The sequence below is a fragment of the Drosophila willistoni genome (assembly GCF_018902025.1).
Source record: "Drosophila willistoni isolate 14030-0811.24 chromosome 2R unlocalized genomic scaffold, UCI_dwil_1.1 Seg200, whole genome shotgun sequence".
In the NCBI taxonomy this organism is placed as follows: domain Eukaryota; kingdom Metazoa; phylum Arthropoda; class Insecta; order Diptera; family Drosophilidae; genus Drosophila; species Drosophila willistoni.
This window is the reverse complement of record NW_025814051.1, coordinates 1223469-1243676: the sequence shown is the minus strand read 5'-3', so window position 1 is coordinate 1243676 and position 20208 is coordinate 1223469. Positions and strand designations below refer to the sequence as shown.

The 20208-nt window shown below is 35.8% G+C and overlaps 3 protein-coding genes across 3 annotated transcripts in view; 2 read left to right on the top strand and 1 right to left on the bottom strand.

Moving 5' to 3' along the window:
• The first annotated feature begins 2 nt into the window (after positions 1-2).
• LOC6641539 (zinc carboxypeptidase) lies at positions 3-1672 on the top strand. Its single transcript, XM_002064590.4, has 5 exons — positions 3-188; positions 249-385; positions 498-885; positions 948-1341; positions 1402-1672. The coding sequence occupies exons 1-5, from the start codon at positions 18-20 to the stop codon at positions 1599-1601; spliced, it is 1290 nt and encodes a 429-aa protein (XP_002064626.1). The 5' UTR covers positions 3-17; the 3' UTR covers positions 1602-1672.
• On the bottom strand, positions 1629-12667 carry LOC6641789 (myosin-VIIa). Its single transcript, XM_002064591.4, has 11 exons — positions 12480-12667; positions 10818-11081; positions 9616-10737; positions 9039-9554; positions 7899-8918; positions 7764-7781; positions 5562-5768; positions 4735-5048; positions 3146-4672; positions 2954-3077; positions 1629-2891 (listed from the first exon to the last, which is right to left on the bottom strand). The coding sequence occupies exons 1-11, from the start codon at positions 12501-12503 to the stop codon at positions 1638-1640; spliced, it is 6390 nt and encodes a 2129-aa protein (XP_002064627.2). The 5' UTR covers positions 12504-12667; the 3' UTR covers positions 1629-1637.
• Positions 12668-18498: 5831 nt separating this feature from the next.
• Positions 18499-20208, top strand: part of LOC6641790 (slowpoke-binding protein) — a 44839-nt gene continuing 43129 nt past the window's right edge. The window contains exon 1 of the mRNA XM_047010970.1: positions 18499-18567. The gene's annotated coding sequence lies outside the window, so the exon portion shown is untranslated. The remainder of the gene's footprint in view (positions 18568-20208) is intronic.

The following is a 20208-nucleotide window of genomic DNA, read 5'->3' as shown; positions in this document are numbered from 1 at the left end:
TCAGTCAGTTAACCAAAATGCGTTTAGTTGGGTTGCTCTTGCCGCTTGTTTTGCTGGCTTTGGTCAGTGCTGGCACCGTAAAGGATACTCCAAAAAAACGTTTCGACAATTATAAAGTATATCAGTTGATCATCAAGAATAAAATTCAATTGGCTGCTATTAACAAATTAAGTGAACTCAGTGAGAAGGTAATATTTTACAGTTATTATTTTTTTGGTTTAACTAAAACGACTTGTGTGTAATTTCAGTTCAACATTTGGAAGGAATACGATGAGCGTACCAAACAAATTGATATTATGGTTCAGCCAGAAGAGTTGTCCCATTTCCATGAGATTTTAAAACTAAATAATATCCACAGTGAGCTTGTGGTGCCCAATGTTCAAACGTAAGTATAGTTTTTTCCCCATTGCGATTAGATGGCAGATTAGTCGACGATTATTACGTGCTTACCGAACACTTTTTAGATTATAATCGTTTTTTATTGCCCCCCAATTTAGGCTTATCGATGAAGAGCAGCAGCAAGTCACTCCCCAAGATAACGTTTCATTTGGCTGGACAAAATACTATGAATTGGAGGAAATTCAGGCTTGGCTAGATGAGATACTGGCTACCTATCCAGAGGTTACAAAAGAATTCATTGTTGGACAGTCCTATGAAGGTCGCACAATTCGTGGTATTACCATATCACATGGTACTGATAAACCAGGTATATTCATTGAATCCAATATACATGCTCGCGAATGGATCACCTCGGCTAGTGCCACTTGGTTCATCAATCAATTGTTGACCTCGCAGGACCCTGATGTACGCAATTTGGCCGACAGCTACGATTGGCATATTGTGCCAGTATTCAATGTAGATGGATTTGATTATTCCCACAAGAAGGTAGACATGAAAGAAAACGTTTGTTTTCTATAGATAATGAAAGAAAAACATTTTGCTTAAAGGATCGCATGTGGCGTAAGACCCGTCAACCGCATAGCACAAACGCTTGCATTGGGGCCGATGCAAATCGTAATTTCGATTCCTATTGGCTTCAAAATGGTGGTTCCTCTGACAATCCCTGCTCTGAGACATTTGCCGGTGATGTGCCCAACTCAGAACCAGAGGCGAAGGCTCTGGTTGAATATCTAACGGCACATCAGGATGAATTTAAAGTTTACTTATCCTTCCATTCGTATGGACTTTGGCTACTATCGCCTTATGGCCACACTGCTGATCCTTTGGAGAAACCCGAAAATGCTGATGATCTACTGGAAATTGGTGAAGCTTTTACCGCTGCTGTTAAAGCTCTTCCATATGCCACTGATTATGTACATGGACCTACTGGCACTACCCTTTGTAAGTATTAGCTAACTAATAACCAGCAATTCAACTCACAATCTGTTTTCTTAAACATAGATGTTGCCTCTGGCACTTCGGTAGATTGGGTATTCAATGAGTTGAACAAGGAGGTCGCTTTTACGTTGGAGTTCCGCGATAAAACTGGTGGATCGTATGGATTTATTTTGCCACCTGTGCAGATAATACCCAATTGTGAAGAACTTATGGCCGGCATGTTGGCCCTAATTGGCAAGACCAAGGATTTGGGTTACTTATAAACACAATAGTTGAATGTTTTTCTTGTTTATTTCAATTCATTCATTAAAACTTTTCATATAGGAGGCAAGCAGATCGTCCATTTTATATCCCTGACTGGTGCTACAAAGTAATTTTGAGGCGCCAATCATGTTGCCGAAACGTATATGAAAATGATTTTTACCCGAACTCCATATGCCCAACTGATTGTAGTCATAGCTTAAAATAGGTTGCTTTGTCTGCGTATCAAGCACATGGAATCCCGAACTATTAATTGCTATCAATAGGTTTTCGGGTAAAGATTCATTATTCAATTGCTTCACAGTGAAAAATGTGGAACCAAAGGAATGCTGCTTAGCAAGCTCATTAAGAAACATAAATTTAACCTGATCTTCGCCAAGTTGCTGATGTAAATTTAAAAGGGGTAAAAGTTGTTGTCGCCATTCAGCAAGAGTTTGTAGTGGTAGCAAATCTTCTGGCACAATACGTGGTAAGGCATCGCCCAATCGTTGAAGTCCTATGTCATGATCCACCTCAGCTCGATAAATGAGAGCCGCCAGATGTGAGGCCTGCTCACAATCTATGGGATAATAACCCTTGAGATATTTATGCAACTCTTGGGGATAGGTGAAAATTAAATCTCCATTCGAATCCTCGCCTGGTTGATTGTTAAGCCAAAGTTTGCGCATAAAATGTAATTGATAGTGACCATCGCAACTAGCCCGTAGGGTCTTCTGATGGCGTTGCCAAAAAAGTAGCTGACTGATGAAATCAAATACAAATTCCGTCTCCGGCATGGCGTAAACCTTCTCGCCAGTCTTTAGAAATACACTGTAACCCACATCGGACTTTAGTTCCAAGCGGTTAGTTATTTCCTTAATGAGAGCTGCTCCTCTTGTATGCGATTCAATCTCGAAGGCCTCAACAGTATTGTCAGGAAAATAGACCTTGTGATAGATATGCATGCAACGCTGTTGTATGCCTTCCACCTCGATGAGATGTGGCGCATGCTTGCGCTGACCATGTTGAAGGGTTTTTTTGAGACGTTTTAGACAGGCATCAGCCAAAGCATCCGAACGTAAACGAAGAAGTATAATGAGTTCTCGCATAATGAAAACACTTGGAGCCATTAGTCCAGTAGCCAGGTATAGCAAATCCCAGCCACGTTGCTCACTCTCCAGTGATGGATTATCGATCAACTGTTTCATTAGCTGACAATAAAGCTCATCGCAGAGTAGCGTATGCTGCAATGGAGGCTGAAATATTAGATCTGTGTTCACAGGAAGATTTCCCCTGGCTATTTCACCCATATACTGAAACAAGAAAAATTTATTTTCCAAATTACTCCAAAATTGGCTAAATTAACTTTTTTTACCTTGAGTATGTGATGATAGATGACCAAAGCCTGCTGAAATAGTTGCGGTTTCGATCCCAGAGATTTCAGTAGAGGAGCCTTCAAAGGTGTTCTACCATAACTCCACAATGGGCTTGTTTCAGATCTAAAATTATAGAGTGAAAGGTGATATAATTAAAAATAATGTAAGTAAGAATATGCTTTTCAACCTACTCCAACGGCTCTCTAAATTGAGTCTCAGCCAGTTGAGAAATATTATGTTGACGTCGCTTCGTTGGAACATGATTTCTAGGACTCGCTTGTGGAGGTTCTACTAGACGTCCTTCTTTGAGAATTTCCAAGAGTTTTAAACTGGGTTTGGTTAAGGTGGCCAGCACACGTATATTTCCAGTTGCGAATTTACCCCACTGCCCATTGACACAACCCTGCCAGCAGAATTGTGCATCACTGGCCATTATTCGTGAGCCAGTGACGCCTGCTTCAAATTGTATCAGATCGCCGGGACTTAGTTTTAGATAGTCTTCCTCATCGGTTGTGGTGTTATCCACGGCCACACCATAGCTAGAACGTTGCTGGAGATTCTCCACTATAAAGTTTATTAAATTGGCAACGTCATGTGCCTCGGCACATTGGAAGACAAAGTTCTCTTGCTGAATTGTGAGAATATGAAGCTCTTCCTTGCCTTTAGATTGAACCTTGAGCAATTCAGCAAAGCTGCAAGAGGCCAAAATCTGTTCAGTTTCATCGATTAGAAAGAGGCCAGTGGCATTTATGGCCAACATAAGTTCATCAGTTTGCAGTTTTGGTCCCTGCAATCGTACAACCTCAAAGAGTCGCGAGTGGCGAATGGGCCACGAAAGGTGAACAAATAAGCAAATATCTTCTTTGGCCCGTTGCTGGGATTCGGATTTATTTTGCTCTTTGATATAGGAACTACGTTGATAGGTAGTTGCTATTAGACGACGCCAGTTCTCTACGGCTCGCTCTCCTGAGGCCAATAGATCGTGAGGCACAAATGCTGTTATCTCTGAAGCTTCAAGTCGAGAAATATCGCCTGGGCCATGTTCAATGAAACAGGCCAAAGCACACATCATGGCAATATCTTTTTCGGATCGACAACGATACTCGCCGCACTTTAGTCCTTGCATAATTTGTTTATATATCAAATGAGTGGCGTGTACATCAATTGAAGGATCATACCAGGTGGCAAACATTTCTTTTCGTAGATATAGTTTCCATGATCCATCCACTTGACGTTGCTCGCTAGCCGAGATAAAGTCCAAGACATGTTCTCCGCCAGCTCCCAATGGAAAAAGTTTCTCATTTAGCGATAAAACCAATCCAAAGCCAAATGAATCTTTTAATTTCAAATCCTCACATAATTGTTGTATGGCCTCTTTGGCTGTGCTGGCTGCATCCAACTGAAGGCGTCTTACTTGGCCATCCATTAGAGAAATTTCCAATTTCAATGGCTGACGATTGCGCAGGGCTTGCAATTCAATCAATGCAGGCGGTTGAGAGCGAGCTCCATTGGCAAGAGTTCGCTCCAAACGTTCCTTGGCTGGAGTTGCCAGCAATTGGGCAGGTCCTGTCTTCATAAAACTACGTAAATGGGGCTCAAAGTCCGAACTTGGGGGAAAACAACTCAAACAGAGGGATAGCAACAGCCAACCACGACTCACGGAATTGCGACTGGGATTCAAATACAACTGCTTACAGATCTGGGCTAGAATTTCATCTCTGAAAGTAGAATATATAATTTAAAGGACTAAATCATTTTGATTGTGCAAGATAATAAGTACCTTAAATTGTCTTTCAAAATGCCATGACCAATGATGAAATGTAATTTATCCAGTGGAGAGCTAGCTAGATTTAGCCAATGCTGATAAAAGTCCTCAACCTCCTTCCATTGATTATTGCCATTTGCCTTTAGCTTCATCGGACGCTTAATTATCTGACGTACAAAGCGGCGGGGCTTAGTCGTGGTTCCATCTAAGCCCAACAGACGCGTTAAGTCGTTCATCAGGAATAGATTATGTACATTTGAACTTGTCGATGAACTGGCAGTCATCTCTGGTAAATCGCCCATAAAACGTAGAATGGTCAACCAAATGGCCTGAAAATAAAATTGTTTGGAATCGAAATGAACTTATAGCGTAGGAAAAACTTTGTGAACCTCGAGGTAAATTATTATAAATTTTGTTTTAAAAAACTGACTAACAAGTTTTATCCAAGAGATTTTATTGGATGATTCTACAATATTGTAATCTATATTTTCCCAGAGATATAGCAATTCGCCTTTTCTATATGACATTTATTCATTCATACTCTTCTAAATTGGCTCTATTTTACATTACCAATTTCCTGCCTAGTTGAACCCTTAACACCGCAGACTTGTCATAGTCTTGTTAAGAGCAGACATATCCGTTTTGATATTGATTATTTGTGGGCTTTATCTATCTAATAATGGCAATAAAGTAATTCGGGTATTTCCTTTTCCTTTCATTGTTTTGAATTACTAACTAAGCTATAAAGGGACTTGAAAAATTAAGTATTAAGTTCTCAAAAGTGAACAAGTTAGAAAAATTACTTCCTGTTGTCGTATTTGCTACTCATTGACTTAACTCACCTTGGAGGCCATCTCATCTATGGCCAACTCATGTTTCAATAGGGATTGTTTTAGGGGCTTCCTCTCATGCTGGGCTGTGGCCCCTCCTCCGAAATAGGTTGCCGCATATTTCAGGTAACTGCAATCTGATGTATCCACCTCTGAGACTACCGATTTTGGCAATCGAATTGTTCCACCCGTGGCAATTGCCATGATTTTTTTATTTTTCTACCAAAAAAGAGCAAGTAAAATTTAATTATCAATACAAACTCTTATACACACTCGAATAGTATTCTCATATTCTCTCTCTTCTACAAGCCCATCCATTTTAAAGTTTATAATTCAAGCGACGTCTTAATTATTTCGACAGCTGTAATCTGAGTGCCACTTATCAAAGTGCTTTGGCTGGGTAAGCTTTTCAAGAATTTATATATTACCTTCCAAAGATATGCCCAGGCGATACGAACGAAATTGTGGCGATTATTTACGATCGAAATTTTATTTTCATTTATCATTTTGTTGTGGGTATTTGTTTTAAGCTAGTTTACCGCCACCGCTTTCTGATAGCGTACATAAGAACTCGTATGGTTTCACGACATTGGGATATGCGTTTCGGTTTTCTCTGCATTTAGTTGCTGACTAAAATTCACACAAACTGGATCTGAATTTTGAGAAAATTTAATATTGTTTTTTTTTTATTTCTGTTTTTTTGACTAATAAAATTGAAAGAACTTTGTGGTGTTTGTTTTAATTAAATATGGCAAATGGTTGGAAATAAAAACAAATTAAGTAAAGTTAACTTTTAACTTATAAATTTGTTTAAATTTTGTTGTGTTTGTTTTAATCACACAGCGCAGGAAAATGAAGGAAATTAAGAAAGTTATTTTCGAAGTCAATCGAAGGCAATTGAAAAAAGGTAGAGAAAGGTCACGGAACAACTTAAATATCAAGAGATAATTGACTTACTGGATTATTTTTTTTTTAATTTTAAGAAACAAAATCCCAGTCATGAAGGTATTTCAAAACAAATTACAAATTCGGCATAATTTTCAGAAAAGTTAAACGTAATTTTCAGAATAGTTAAACGTAAGTAACTTTCTCAAATAAATGTTATAAAATATTGAAGGTAAGGAGCGCTTTAAAAGGTCAAATCAAGGTCAAATTTCCTACCAAATATTATAAAAAATAAAATTTCAAATGTTATTTTTTTTCTTTAACTCTGCACTGTTGAGCCAAGTTCAAGGTTTTACTTTTATGCCCTTATAAAAGATAAGCACCTATATTTAATTACTCCAATTGGCTTATCCACCTGAATAAACAATTTTTGCCAGTCATTGGAATTTCCAATATTTCAAAGTATCCAAAATAACGCAAACTTTGGACATTATTGTTTGGCCTTTAGCTATCTAATCGAAATAAATATAAATAAATGAACTTTGCATAACTTAATATTCAACTTTTTGCAAACTTATAAAAATAAAATAGATAACCCGAAGTCCACGGAATAATGAAATGATGTCGCACAGATAATTTCTTTCGTATCATCAATTGAATGTCTTATCTTTAAGTTGAATATTGTCTATAAATTTATATACTATTTATGCGTTGATAATTGGAATAATTTAAAATGAAACTATTCAGAATGAGTCATGGCTGCGATTGCAATTTGATTCAAGATCTTTCTACAAGGCATTGATAGTAATGGTGAAATGTTTGATCCTATCTTACAAAAAAAAAAATAAATGAAATCAAACTAATATTAGGCATGATCAAGCAATGTTCTGTTTTAGACTGTATGAACAAATATATATTTATATACATATATGTACACAATCACAACCATAACCTTGACAAAGACAAAAAAAAATATAATAATAAAGACAAGACGATCATTTGGATTTTGTAATTTCTATACATATGGCATTACTTAAACAAACTTTTATTCATTATGGGTATTTATATACGATATTTATGTATGTACAAAATGCAATCACAAGACATGTTAACCAATAGAAATATACAAGCTGACATTTATATAACAAGAACAAAGACCATTTATATATATAGGTATTCAATTGAAGAACTTTTACACCCCTCACCATCACCAGATAAACTCAATTCGATATTTGATGGGTGGAAAAGTTCGAAATTAACTCAAATGTAAAACTAATTTGTTCGAGGCTGTCCCAGTGGCCGTTGCTACTAGAGACGCGTCTGATTAACTATTTTTCGAGGCGCTGCCTCATAGTAGTTTACGGGACGGGACAGCAATTTGGTTGGTATGTCTTTGCGCAGGCGCAGTTCACGCTCGAACATCAGAGACTTCTCTTTGACATTCGGCCCCAGCGGACCACTCACATCGGGCTCATCGTTGAGGAAGCCAAATACGTCGTCGACGATTTGTTTCGAAGATTCCACATCTAGCATAGGACTCTCGGGTATTTTGCCATTTGTATAGCCATTCGTTGGGGGAGCTGGGGCACTGCTAGCTGGACGTTTGGGCAACGGGACGGGTGCTATCACAGCTGGTGGAGGTGGTGGTAGCGACATTCGTGCCTGTAGGGTCGGCACCACCGGTTGCTCTGGCTGCTTAAATGATTTTACGCGTTTCGGTTGTTGCACTGCAGCCATGGCCAAGGCATTGCGGGCAGCTGCCTCAGCCTTGAGACGTTGCTCTTCCTCTAACTTTTGCTTAAGTCGCATTTGCTCTTGCTCCTTTTGCTCTTTAAGACGTTGCAGCTCTTGTTCCTTCTTTAAATGAGCTGCCCTGATTTGGTCTTCCTTTTGTTTTATTTTTCTGGCCTCTAATTTCCCTTTGAAATCTTTTCTAGCCAAATATCCGCGACTTAAGGCCTGCAACTTAATGGTTCTACTTCGCACCATTGTGAATTTGGTCGTGAGCTGCTGGGCTGCAATGCATGCACCCAAACGATGGAAGCCCTGACGCATTGTCTGATACTTACGTCGCTGTAAGCGACCACGCCAATACCTCTGCACCGTGATAATAGCTTGGCGATATTTCTGCAAATATCGTCGGAATAGAACGCGTCGAATGCCACGCTGAATAGTTATAATCGACTTCAGCATCATCTGTGATCTTTGCGTTTCTAGCAAGTTATCATCTTCATCGCGCAGAAATAGCTTAGTACGTCCAAATTGCCGATCACCATCGGCAGAGAGCGTAGCCTGGCAGATTTGACGGGCCAAGAGTCGGCAATCGCATTTATCCAATGGGCCAGTAGGTGGCACCAACAAACGATACCGATCCACAAAGGCACGGTATTCATGACGTATGGGATAGCCAGCACGGCGGATGCGAGCTGTTTCCATCATGCCCGAATAGCGCAATTGCCGTACACATAATTCCTTATCGAAGTTCTAAAGAAAAATAAATTTGCCATTAGATAAAGGTTTTCTTAATTAACAATTTAGCCTGAACTCAACTACTAAGTCTTATTTTGACTAGTGGGTAAAATTAATAGGCCGATCATTACTCACATTTGGCTCTTTGTACTCATTTGGCTTAATGCATCGGATGAAATATGGATGCGCCTGGGATAGAGTACGCATTAGCATGTCCAAAGAGTTGCGGAATTTCACACATAATGTTGGCTGCTTCTTGGTCGTATCCATGGGCATCTCTTGGGGAAAGATATCCACGAGATATTTATTTTTCGATCGCTGTACAAGTGAACGTAGATCACTGCTAAATGAATCACGATTCTTTTCAAGGAAACCCAATGGATTGTACATAACAACACCGGCATAATGCCGTATTCCAAACAGGGATGTCTGTGTGGTTTTGCCCTTGACATAGATGGAACGATTGCCATGCTGGACATGAAGTTTCTCCAATAGAGTTTGATCTGTTCCTTTAGGAAATTTAGATTCTTCATCAATCAAAGACATAATATTGATGGGTTTCATGCCGATTAGATCAAGAATTTGTTGATTGTCCTGGAACTCAATGTGCTGCCAATTGATGTGCTCACTTTGATATTCCGCTTGCTCCATCTGAAATAAACGAATACTGATTAGTTAGGGGTCAAAAGAGAATAAAGCAACTTTAACCTACCTTGAAAATATGTCCAACAAAGAACTGCTGAAGGTTCTCATTGGCGTAGTTAATGCAAAGCTGTTCGAAACTATTGTTATCAAAGTTCTCAAAACCGAATATATCTAGCACGCCAATGCTATTCATAGGATGTTCCGGCTGTTTGTTGATGGTCTCATTAATGCGTCGCACAATTCGGACAAAAATTCCATCATACAGACTCTTGACAAAGGCATCGCGGCCCTCAACTGCAGCCTCTTTGCCTAGGCTGGTGACCACATGCTCACCATGGACAAAGATGGTTCGCTGGGTCAGAGCAGCATTCAATGGTGCTGTGGGCAAACCCAATAGCTGGGCCACGTTTTGGAGATTTTTTCCATCATCCAATTCAGCTACTTCCAGATTGGCCACTTCGGTGGCTTTAAATCGGAGATTTCCCAAGTGCAAAATTGCTGCCAATAGGCTGAATATAGACCAGACCTCTTCCGGCTTAAATGACAATACTTTCATGGCAGCTCTGATATCGGCAAAATCCTTAGCATCCTGTTTACCAGGCAAGGTAAAACAACCACCCTGAGCTAGATAATGATACTGACTTGGCGACTTCTCCAAAAGTTGTAGACGCTGACGTTCTGTATCACTGAGACCCGCCAACATACAATAGAAAATATGATAATTACGCTCTTCGCGACTTTGGAATACAATGCGAGATTTCTCCAATAAATATTGCTGAATCCGAGCACCCTGTATGGCGCCTTCAGGTGTGAATCGAATTTCTATGTATTTGCCAAAACGCGAAGAATTGTCATTTCTCACGGTCTTGGCATTGCCAAAGGCCTCCATAATGGGATTAGCCTCGATAATCTGTTGCTCAATCCACGAGTGTTTGCCACTAATTGCGGCCAGGTACTGTAGAATCAATTTGGTGCTCTCCGTTTTGCCTGCCCCCGATTCACCGCTAATCACCACACATTGATTCTCCTTATGTCGTTGCAGACGCTGAAAGGCATTGTCGCTGATGGCAAAGATATGAGGCGGAAGCTCACTTAGCATCTTGTTGCGATATAATTGAATCTCACGATGCGTATATATGGGCAATATTTGATAAGGATTTATGGCCACCAGCATGGAACCCGTATAAGTCTAATAAATAAATAACAAATAGAAACGATTAGTCATTGAAAAAATGCTTGAAGAATTTCACACTTTCCTATTGCACTTACATAAATCAACTTTTTGGCATAACGTGTCTGAAGATTACGTAATATGGTATATTCCTGTAGATCACCCAATGTTATCATATCCTCCACATCCTCCTGAGATGTTATATGCATGGCCTTTAGCACATCGCCAGCTGGCACCCAGAACTGTTTGTTTTGATCATTACAGACCAAAGTCTGGGTCTTCTCCGTGCGAACGATACGGGCGCCAAATGGTACAGCAAACTCACTGGTTGTATTCTGTGGCTTAACCCACACATATTCGCCCTGTAAGACAAAAAGCCATACACAATTCATTAATTGTTTGTTGAACGCCCCCCGTCCCCTCATGATTTAATCAATGCTTAACTCTAAAAAACCCGATAAGACTTAAACAAAGAGTTTAATATTGTTGTAAATTAATTAAACCATAGGACCACACCCAAGAAAGTATCAAAAATAATCTATATTATAATAACCCATATAAAATCAGAAACACAAAAAAAAAAGGAAATAAAACTTGTGGTAATAAAAATATTTGTATACTTTATGATTAAAAAATTTTAACATGATAAAATCGTTTTTGTTGCTCCCTTAAATTATTTGATTTAAATAAAAGGTGAAAACAAAAAACTACAATAATAAAAAAAAAAAATTGAAAAACAGTAGCCGACAAAAGTAAATATAGTTAAAGACACAAACCAAGTTGTGTTATCTTATCAATAACAAGGAATGCCGATATACAAGAAAAATCGGTCTTATCGGTATTTCAGAAACAATACCAAAACACGACACGGCAACAAACAGGTGATAATTGCCAAAAAAGGAGAAGAAAAAGAGACTAGGTATAAGCAAAAAAAAAATAGTGAATTATTAAAAAGTTAACGAAATATTAATAAACACTTTAAATGGGCTAACATTTTTTTCTTTTTTCTTTTAGATTTTTTGCAAATATTCAACGACCTTGTTTATCTTTTAGTCGTGACGATAAGATACGTCGAAATCTATACCAAGAATTATAATGAAACCTAAATAGAAATCAAAATTAAAATTTAATATATCTCTGACGATCATAAACATTTCATCCCTAATCACTAAAATGAGCTAATCAATATGTCTAGCCATTAAAATTCTTTCTCTCTGACTGCCTTCAAGGTGAGGTCATTCCCCAATTGAGGCTGATTCATAGTTGTGGTACGATGAAAAAATATTGTCTTTATTTCTAAAGACAGGTGTTTTTTTTTCTTTTTCCATTGAGATTAGATGCGTCTTAGACAAGTTTATTTCTGATAACTGTTCTGACCACAATTCATTGAAATTGTATATTTCCTTTCTCTAATCAAAATGAATTAACTTTTACCGATGATAAGGAAAATTTTGTAGCACCGGAATTCAGAAATATCAGAAAATCTTAAAATATTTTTATGCCAATCACTAAAGCTTATTATCATAAATACCAGTTTCCAAAAGGTACTTATTTATGACTCTTTTCACACGTGGAACGCACTTAAAGAGAGACAAAACAAAAAAAAAATTAATGCTCATTTCGGTTGGTTTTTGATAAGAAAAATAACCTAAGCAAGAGCGAACAGTATGTGGTTATCAAAAGATAATAATTTTCTGATATTTACGATGACAAGCAGGAAGTATGTAAATTAAATCTTCAGTTATCACATTCACACTTACATGTTGCCGCACAAATTCCGACATAATATGGCTGGGAATTCAACAAAAATTTGATTGTATAATTCTGCGTTTCATAAGAAACACACACACACACTCAGACACACACAGATACACAATATACACGGCGGTCAATGAGATAAAGTTACTTAATTGGCAAATATTTGGCCCCAAACAATTGGGTCTTATTATTATTTTTCTTTATTTTCACAGCCGTTTTGACTTATTTATCAAAAATTATGTTCACGTCTTCTATTTTTCTTTTTTATTTTTATAGTTCTAGGTAGTTCTGCACAGCACGAACTGTCGTTCACTTATGAACTAACCAAACCAAATTGGTTATTGTATGGCCCCAACTGTCTCGACTTTTGTCGCTTTCAGTTGACATTCGTGAAATTCATTCTTATCTATTAACTTCGATAATGAATATTGAATGCTTTTTCGGCAGAGAATCCTTATCAATGGAGCGTCGGGCATGGAGTGACGGGCGCCATATGGTGCATAATATTTTTGATTCTTTCAACCTAGAACTTGACCCCTTTTACACAAAAAACTACAATATTTGAATCATGTTGCATATATTTCTGCATACGTCATGATTAATCGTCTGTAGAATTCAATGAATTTCGGTTGTCAAAATGCTTATCTGGCTTATTTGCCGATTAGCCACAATCGACGATTTTTTTTGGTTTTTGTGTAAACGTAGTTAGCTGGTAACTGACCATGCCTATGACTCATTCATGTCATATGTTTGTACTTACACCTGCATTTATAGTATTTGGCACCACAATTCATGGAAATCTAAGTAGGTATATGTACATTGCTGTGGCTTTATGACTTTGTTGAATGTTTTCAAGAAGGTGAAATATATTGCATTACCAGCTAGTTCTTGAAAAAAAGTTGTTGCAGATACAGAATGTTAAGTCAATTCATGGTATTCCGTTTAAATATGTTATAATTTATTATAAAAGACATAACAATAAAATTAATCACAATTGACATGGGCTTTACTCATCTATAAAAATACAACTTTTACTGCGTAGTATTAGACAATTAGCGGCACCCATTTGAAATTTGCACTTTTAAATATTATATCTAAAAGTTTTCTTTGCAGTAAAATTTCTTCGAAGATTACAAAGTCCAATGGCCTTTTTGTGGCCTTTTTTTTTTTTTTGTTGATGATTTGTCATAGCTTTTTGGTAGGCAGCCAGCTATTAATCGATATAATAGCATTTGTCATCAATTAAAATCATTTATTAAACAATCTACTGATAAAAAAAAAGAAACACAAATAAAACAAATAAAATGACAAGTCAACCAAAATCCTTAAATAACATTTAATTTTGTTTTTATGCTTCACCTGATCGAAGTACTCGAGTCTATATATTAAATTGCACCAATTTGCCATTAATTTTGCAAATCTTGAACTCGTTTTTATAACTTTGAAACGTCATCGTTGCTAGTGCAAAGTAGATTAATTTTGTGGCTTAAATAAATTGTTGTGCGATAAGCATAATGCAAAAATGTTACTCAAGTGGCTTATATAAATTATATTCTTACCTTGGGGGATCTACATAAAATGGCTCACGTGCACAATGAAACTTATTTTTCAACGACTGACTTCGTCTCTTAATATTTATAATAATAATAATAAATACCGAGTCTGACTATGACATTGAAGATGTTAGCATACTCTTTCTGTCTGCATGTTTTGTTGAAAGCGTACAATTATTTAATTGAATTCATATTTTAATATTAATTCAATGTACATAGCCATTCAAGTCTGTTTTTGCTTATGATTTTAAAGAAATTTGATTTAAAAACTTTTCTGACTTTCGAACGAACTCGGATTTGAATCAAATCAGTCTGGTAACATTAAGTGAAAGTTTACATTTGGTGGTGAGATTAAAGTAGAATAATTATTCTTAGCAAGCAACCACAAAATACTTAGATAAGAATGTATATACGACAGCGATTGAACTGAAATTTCTTTGTTATCGTTTTCGTAAGTTCTCAATGGACGTGCATAAACTATGAATCAATTAAGAAAACTTGTTAGGATTAGAATCAAATTAATCGTGAGTAAAACGCTTTCAGTTTATACAGTAAACAAAACAAACTGTTTCAAACTAAATAAGTTGATAACACAAAATTTGAAAACTATGCTGAATCGCTGTCGATATACATTGAAAAATGACTCTGAAATCATTAATAACTTTTAAAAATACTGAATTAAAATACTAACAATATTTTTCGAATACAGTAAAAATGATAAGAACTTATATTTTGTTGGCCACAATTAGCGTTTTGTGCAAATAGATTTGTGTGTTTAATAAATGGCTAAGACTGGACACTTGTGGTTTGCGTTGAGTCCAATTCACACCGATTACACCTATCGAAGTGGGTTAGACTAATATAATTAATAAATACAACGATTTATGGGATTAACTAAATAACCTAAGCTTCTTAAACCTGTCAATTTTAACAGAATCAACCACTCAGTTAGAAAAGAAGAAAGAATGAAACTGTCAACTTCTAATGAACCATTAGTACCATTCGAATATACATGGTAGATGAATCAGAAAACACTTGATTTTTAAACCCGCTTTCTAATCTAGGCAGAAAATTAATTTCAGAAGACCTACCACTTGGCTTTAGGGACCCTTGAGGTCGCAGCTAATCAGCTTTCTTATTTTGTGCAAACTTTCAATAGAAATCTATGCAACTTTTTCTAGAGTATTGAAATAAGTAAAGAGCAATGTTCTGTGCTCTTTGTCTCCTTGAGAGTTACAAGCTTTTTGCTTTAAGTCCTTGTCAGAATGCAACGAACTCAATTTAATACATACACATACATAGCAAAAACGCACACAATATGCGTACATACATACATATACACAGAGGCAAAATTGTGGCAACAGAGAGAGAGAGAAAAAGAGAAAAGAGAGCTTCTTCTTCACCTCCTCGCAATTAGGATTATCCTGAGAAATGTGCTTAGCTAAAGCAACACAAGTGAGCCAGCAGCGTTTAGCGATTTCAACTTTTGACCCTATTTTGAATGTCATAAAATATATAAAGAAACAAGTAAAGGAAAATGTCCAAAGGGCAATGCCAGAAAATCTCTTCAACTGTCAGCTATGTGTTGAATAATAAAGCCCAAGCCTGCAATGATGCCATGAAAATATGGCAACATGATGAGCTTCTGTCATAGGAATTCCATTCCAAGATAACGTTGCGTATACTTAATGTAAGACAAATTGTTGTCCCACTTTGAAACATCGAGATAAAAAACATCAAAATGAACTAAATCAGTAACAAATTTCTATGTTTGCCCTGCATGTCGTTCTGTTCTTCATGATAGGCCAGCATCGTTGCACTGATAATTTTGTTGACGACACCGCCGAAAGCCTTCAACCTCTTATGAGCAACACCACATCTCTACCTCGTTAGTTTTTTCTTTTTATTTCACTCGCTCTCTTTCTCGAATCCTGCGAGCCATTCTCTTGGCTCTCTCGAAGCACATCGTTGACCTATATTTGGGCATCAATGAAATGCAAGCAGATGGAGAAACACAATAATACAAAAAAAAAAAAAATACACAACCAAAAATGCCAGCTGCCAAGATTTCAATGCTATTTTGTCGAGTAAAAGCTCTTTACATAGTAGCCGCTTCACTGGCTATCAAAAAGCTTTTCTCTCCAGTAAAAGCTTATCCACTGGAAATGAGAGAATTTCTCTCAGCTAAATTACTTTTGATACCGTAAAAGGTTGAGATTTTTTCAAAGTTTAAAAAGATGGAATGGAAAATATATTTGTTTTAATATTATATTAATATTAATTTTCGATATTAAAAAAAAAAAATATATATATAAATCTTTAAACAAGAATATCGATGATATTTGTTAGCACAAAATTTTCAAGATTTGTAAATCTTTATACCAGTATATCAAAATCGGCGGTAGAACTCTGGAAATCCAAAACATTTGAATTATTTTCTTGTTTAAGTTTTTTTTATTATTTCTTTACACAAGTACTAAGCAAATTTTAGATCGCATCCCTATCTGCGACATATATCTAATATTATATGCGAATATGTAATTATCATCTTTGTAAAAAACACAATACTATGTAAAGTTTTTGATTATACAAATTTAATTAAAATATAATATTTTTCAGTCTTCCATAAATTTGTTTGAAATTTTTTAATTACCAGATATTTTTAATTTGACGATTCTGGGAATTTTTTTTACTATAAACAGACTTCATGTAACTTTTTAAACAATTTTAATATTAATTATGAAATATTAATTTTAGAAATCGAAATCTATTGTATTAGTTTTGAAAAAGTCCTATAAGAAGTCTGATTTCTAATATTTTTACTTATTTTTGCAGGTAGTAAAATCATATTATACATATTTATTTTGAAGGATTTATATTAGGTTAACGAATAATGCAGTTTTTACGTCAATACAAAATCTTCGTAGTAAAAAAAGATGAAGCATTAAATTATGTACTCAAATTTGTGAATATTAAAGCTTATCTTTAAATATTTCTTATGCAGTTTCTTTAGAGATCCTATCAGAAATTCCCCCCCCTAGAGTCTACATATTTCGAGAAAAACTATTACAAATGATTAATTGCCATAATAAATTCTTGGCTTTGCTTAGATTTCAAATTCCTTTAGTTGCTTGTTTCTTCCTTTGCTTTGCTATTCCATTGCACTTTGTTGTACTTTTAAATTATAACGGTTCGGATTGCCAACAACTAAATCAAAACATAAGGTTCAAACAGCTGAGACGTGTGACTGAGAGTTGAAATGCCAATCTCTCTCAAAATCTACAAACTTAGATTCATATGTGTGTGTTTGGGGGATTGTGTGTGGTTTTATGCGTGTAGTGATAGAAAAGTTTATCATATTGTTGTTATTGTTCGTGTACCTTTGACCACCTGGAAAATTCTAAGAAGGAACAAACAGCTGGAGCATTCTAGGGACAGAGAGTGTGTGGCAGAGAGACCCCGTCATGAAACAATCTGGCAATGGAACAGTAGTTAGTTGGACCAAACTGAAAAAAAGGGTGTCAATGGAAATTTTGTAAACTTTATACATACGCACGAGGAGCAGCAGCCGAAAAAGAAAACACAACCACAACTAACCAACTACCGAATGAGACGAAACAGAAAACGAACGACCGAACGAAAGCAAGAAACGAGCGGTAGCGGCACTTTTAGGAAAAACTGGAGAAGAGATATTTTCTCCGTGTTTTCCCAACAAAACAGCAAACAGGCAGCGGTGGAAAGCGGCTGGCAGCTTTTCAATCCAGTTCGAGTGACGCTGCGGAGTGGACGTCTTGTCTCTTTTGGTCACACTCTAGCAATTTCACGCGCGTTTCTCAGCGAAGTCCTCAAGTTAGCGGTACAAAAATTATCAAATAATTGAAACACAAAGTTGCTAAGAAAAGTGTACAAAACAAAATTTAATTGAAAAAAGTTTTTTAAACACACATAGCGTTATAGTTGGTTCTTTTCCATTCGGCAAGACTTCAAAAATGTTATAAATTATTTAAGGAATTTGTTTCCATTGTTGTTGTTGAACTCACTTTCAATTGTGTTTGCTTTGCCCTACAGTGCTCCCACTCACAACGGAAAACAACAGAATTGTAAAAAAAGACGAATACCGACAAAAAAATACCGAGAATACCGAAAACTTAAAACTGTAAACTCATTTCATTTCATTCAGTTGCACGAGAGCATTGCAACGGAACGCATCTCTCCTGACTCTCTGACCTGAGACGCATCCGCATTCGCATTGTCATCGGCAACATTATCGTCATCATCCTCTTCATCATCATCATCAACAACAACAAAAGAAAAGAAGGAAAACTTTGCGTTGTAATATAGAGTACATAAGTACATTTGCCTATATAGCCAGCAAATATATAGTAGACAAATTCGTGAGTGAAAATTCCAGAAATAAAAATTGTCAATTAATATAAATGCAATCAGCAAAAAACAAAAAGAAAAACATAAAGCTATACTAGAAATAAAATACAAACAAACAATCAACGGAACATTTTTGCCATCCTTTTGGTTACAGGTGAGTTTATCTACCATAAAATTGTGGTAGAGGCATAAAATGACCTATTTATCAAGCTTAAGAGTATCAGGCTGAAATTCTATTGTCGAAGATAATTTGAAATTTGTGTAAATTTATGAATAAGCAAATAAAGACCAAAGCACTAAGGACCTAATAATCGTGCAATTTGTATTACCCTTTTGCTAAAAGCTTAAAGATATCTATTAAATTTTTGGTAATAATTTTCCTTGAGAATCGAATTAGGTTTATTCAGTATTATAATTGCTTATCTCAAATCAATCTTTACAAATCATTTTCTAACTTGGTGATAAATGAAAAAAGTTAACTATAAAATCTTTAAAATGCAATATAGTTACAGGATCGTAAAGTTATTGAAAAGATCATGCATTTTATTAATATTTTTTGCATCAATAGTTTGTTCCCAAATTGTGATAAAAATGAAGACAGTCATAATCTAATGAAGACAGTCATTATATACACTCATGGAATAAAAGGCATATAAGCAAAAGAAATAATTCTGATGCAACTATATAAAATGCAGGTATATACACCCTTGATCATTATGAATAGCATTTTTAAATTATTATTTCTTAAATTTGTTTTAATGAAATACTAATCAACCTTAGAGTTAATTCTAGACCGAATATTGATGTGAATTTGGTTGATATTGTTAACTATTAAACTCCTATAAGGACTCATATGAAACAGAAAACTTAATCAACTGTGTGTAAATGTACCCATTATAATTAGATGGTAACTAGATGGTATATACTACAATTCTATACCGTACCTACGGTATCCCTATATTTATAGAAATCTGAACGATTGTAGTTTGAGTTTAACAAGATATTTGAAAAAGTTTACTAAGTAAATTCTAATAGTCGATGCGAAAGAGATTAATGTCAATGGGAAGGTATAAATTTTTAATGTCGAAAGTTTCGAACTGACTAAAAACTAATTTGTTAAATGTCGTACATCAATCTTTTGCTTTTCTTATGTCCATAATAATGCAACACGCTAGTGTAATCCTTAGAAATAATGAACAAAAGTCTCCCTCTTACTTTTTTACATATATTTTTTAATCTTTACAAATTAAAGTTTCAGAAAATTCCATAAGTTAATTTGATTTCTTTTCAAATGCCGTCGTTTGCAGAAACTTAGAAACAAACTTTTTGTATGCTAATGATTGACATTTCGATTTTGTTATCATTTAAATAAACCATAAAGCTATTCCATTTAGTTATTTTGCAATTGCCAATCAATTTAGCATTGTCTTGCTATATAAACGCAAATAATAGAATTATTGGTCTATACACATTTACAAAACCTACTTATATGTTTCTTGAATCTTTTAGTTCATCTTTCAATGAACGATATAACCGCTGCCCGCTCTGCTCCCTAAACGAATAACACTTTGTCTTACAAGAAAAGTTGTGCGTCTCTTCTTTGTTTATGCTTGCTGTGTTGTTTTGGTCCTTAAGTTATTCCATCTATGAGCTCAATTGTCTATTTTTAGAGTGGACTGCGTCAAAAATCTCGATGCTTTGTTTTTTTCGTCACCCCCAACTTAACCAAGCAGTTCGAAAATAAACCAAAACAAAGGGAAAGTCAAATATTACGCATACGTTCACTCCCTTTGTG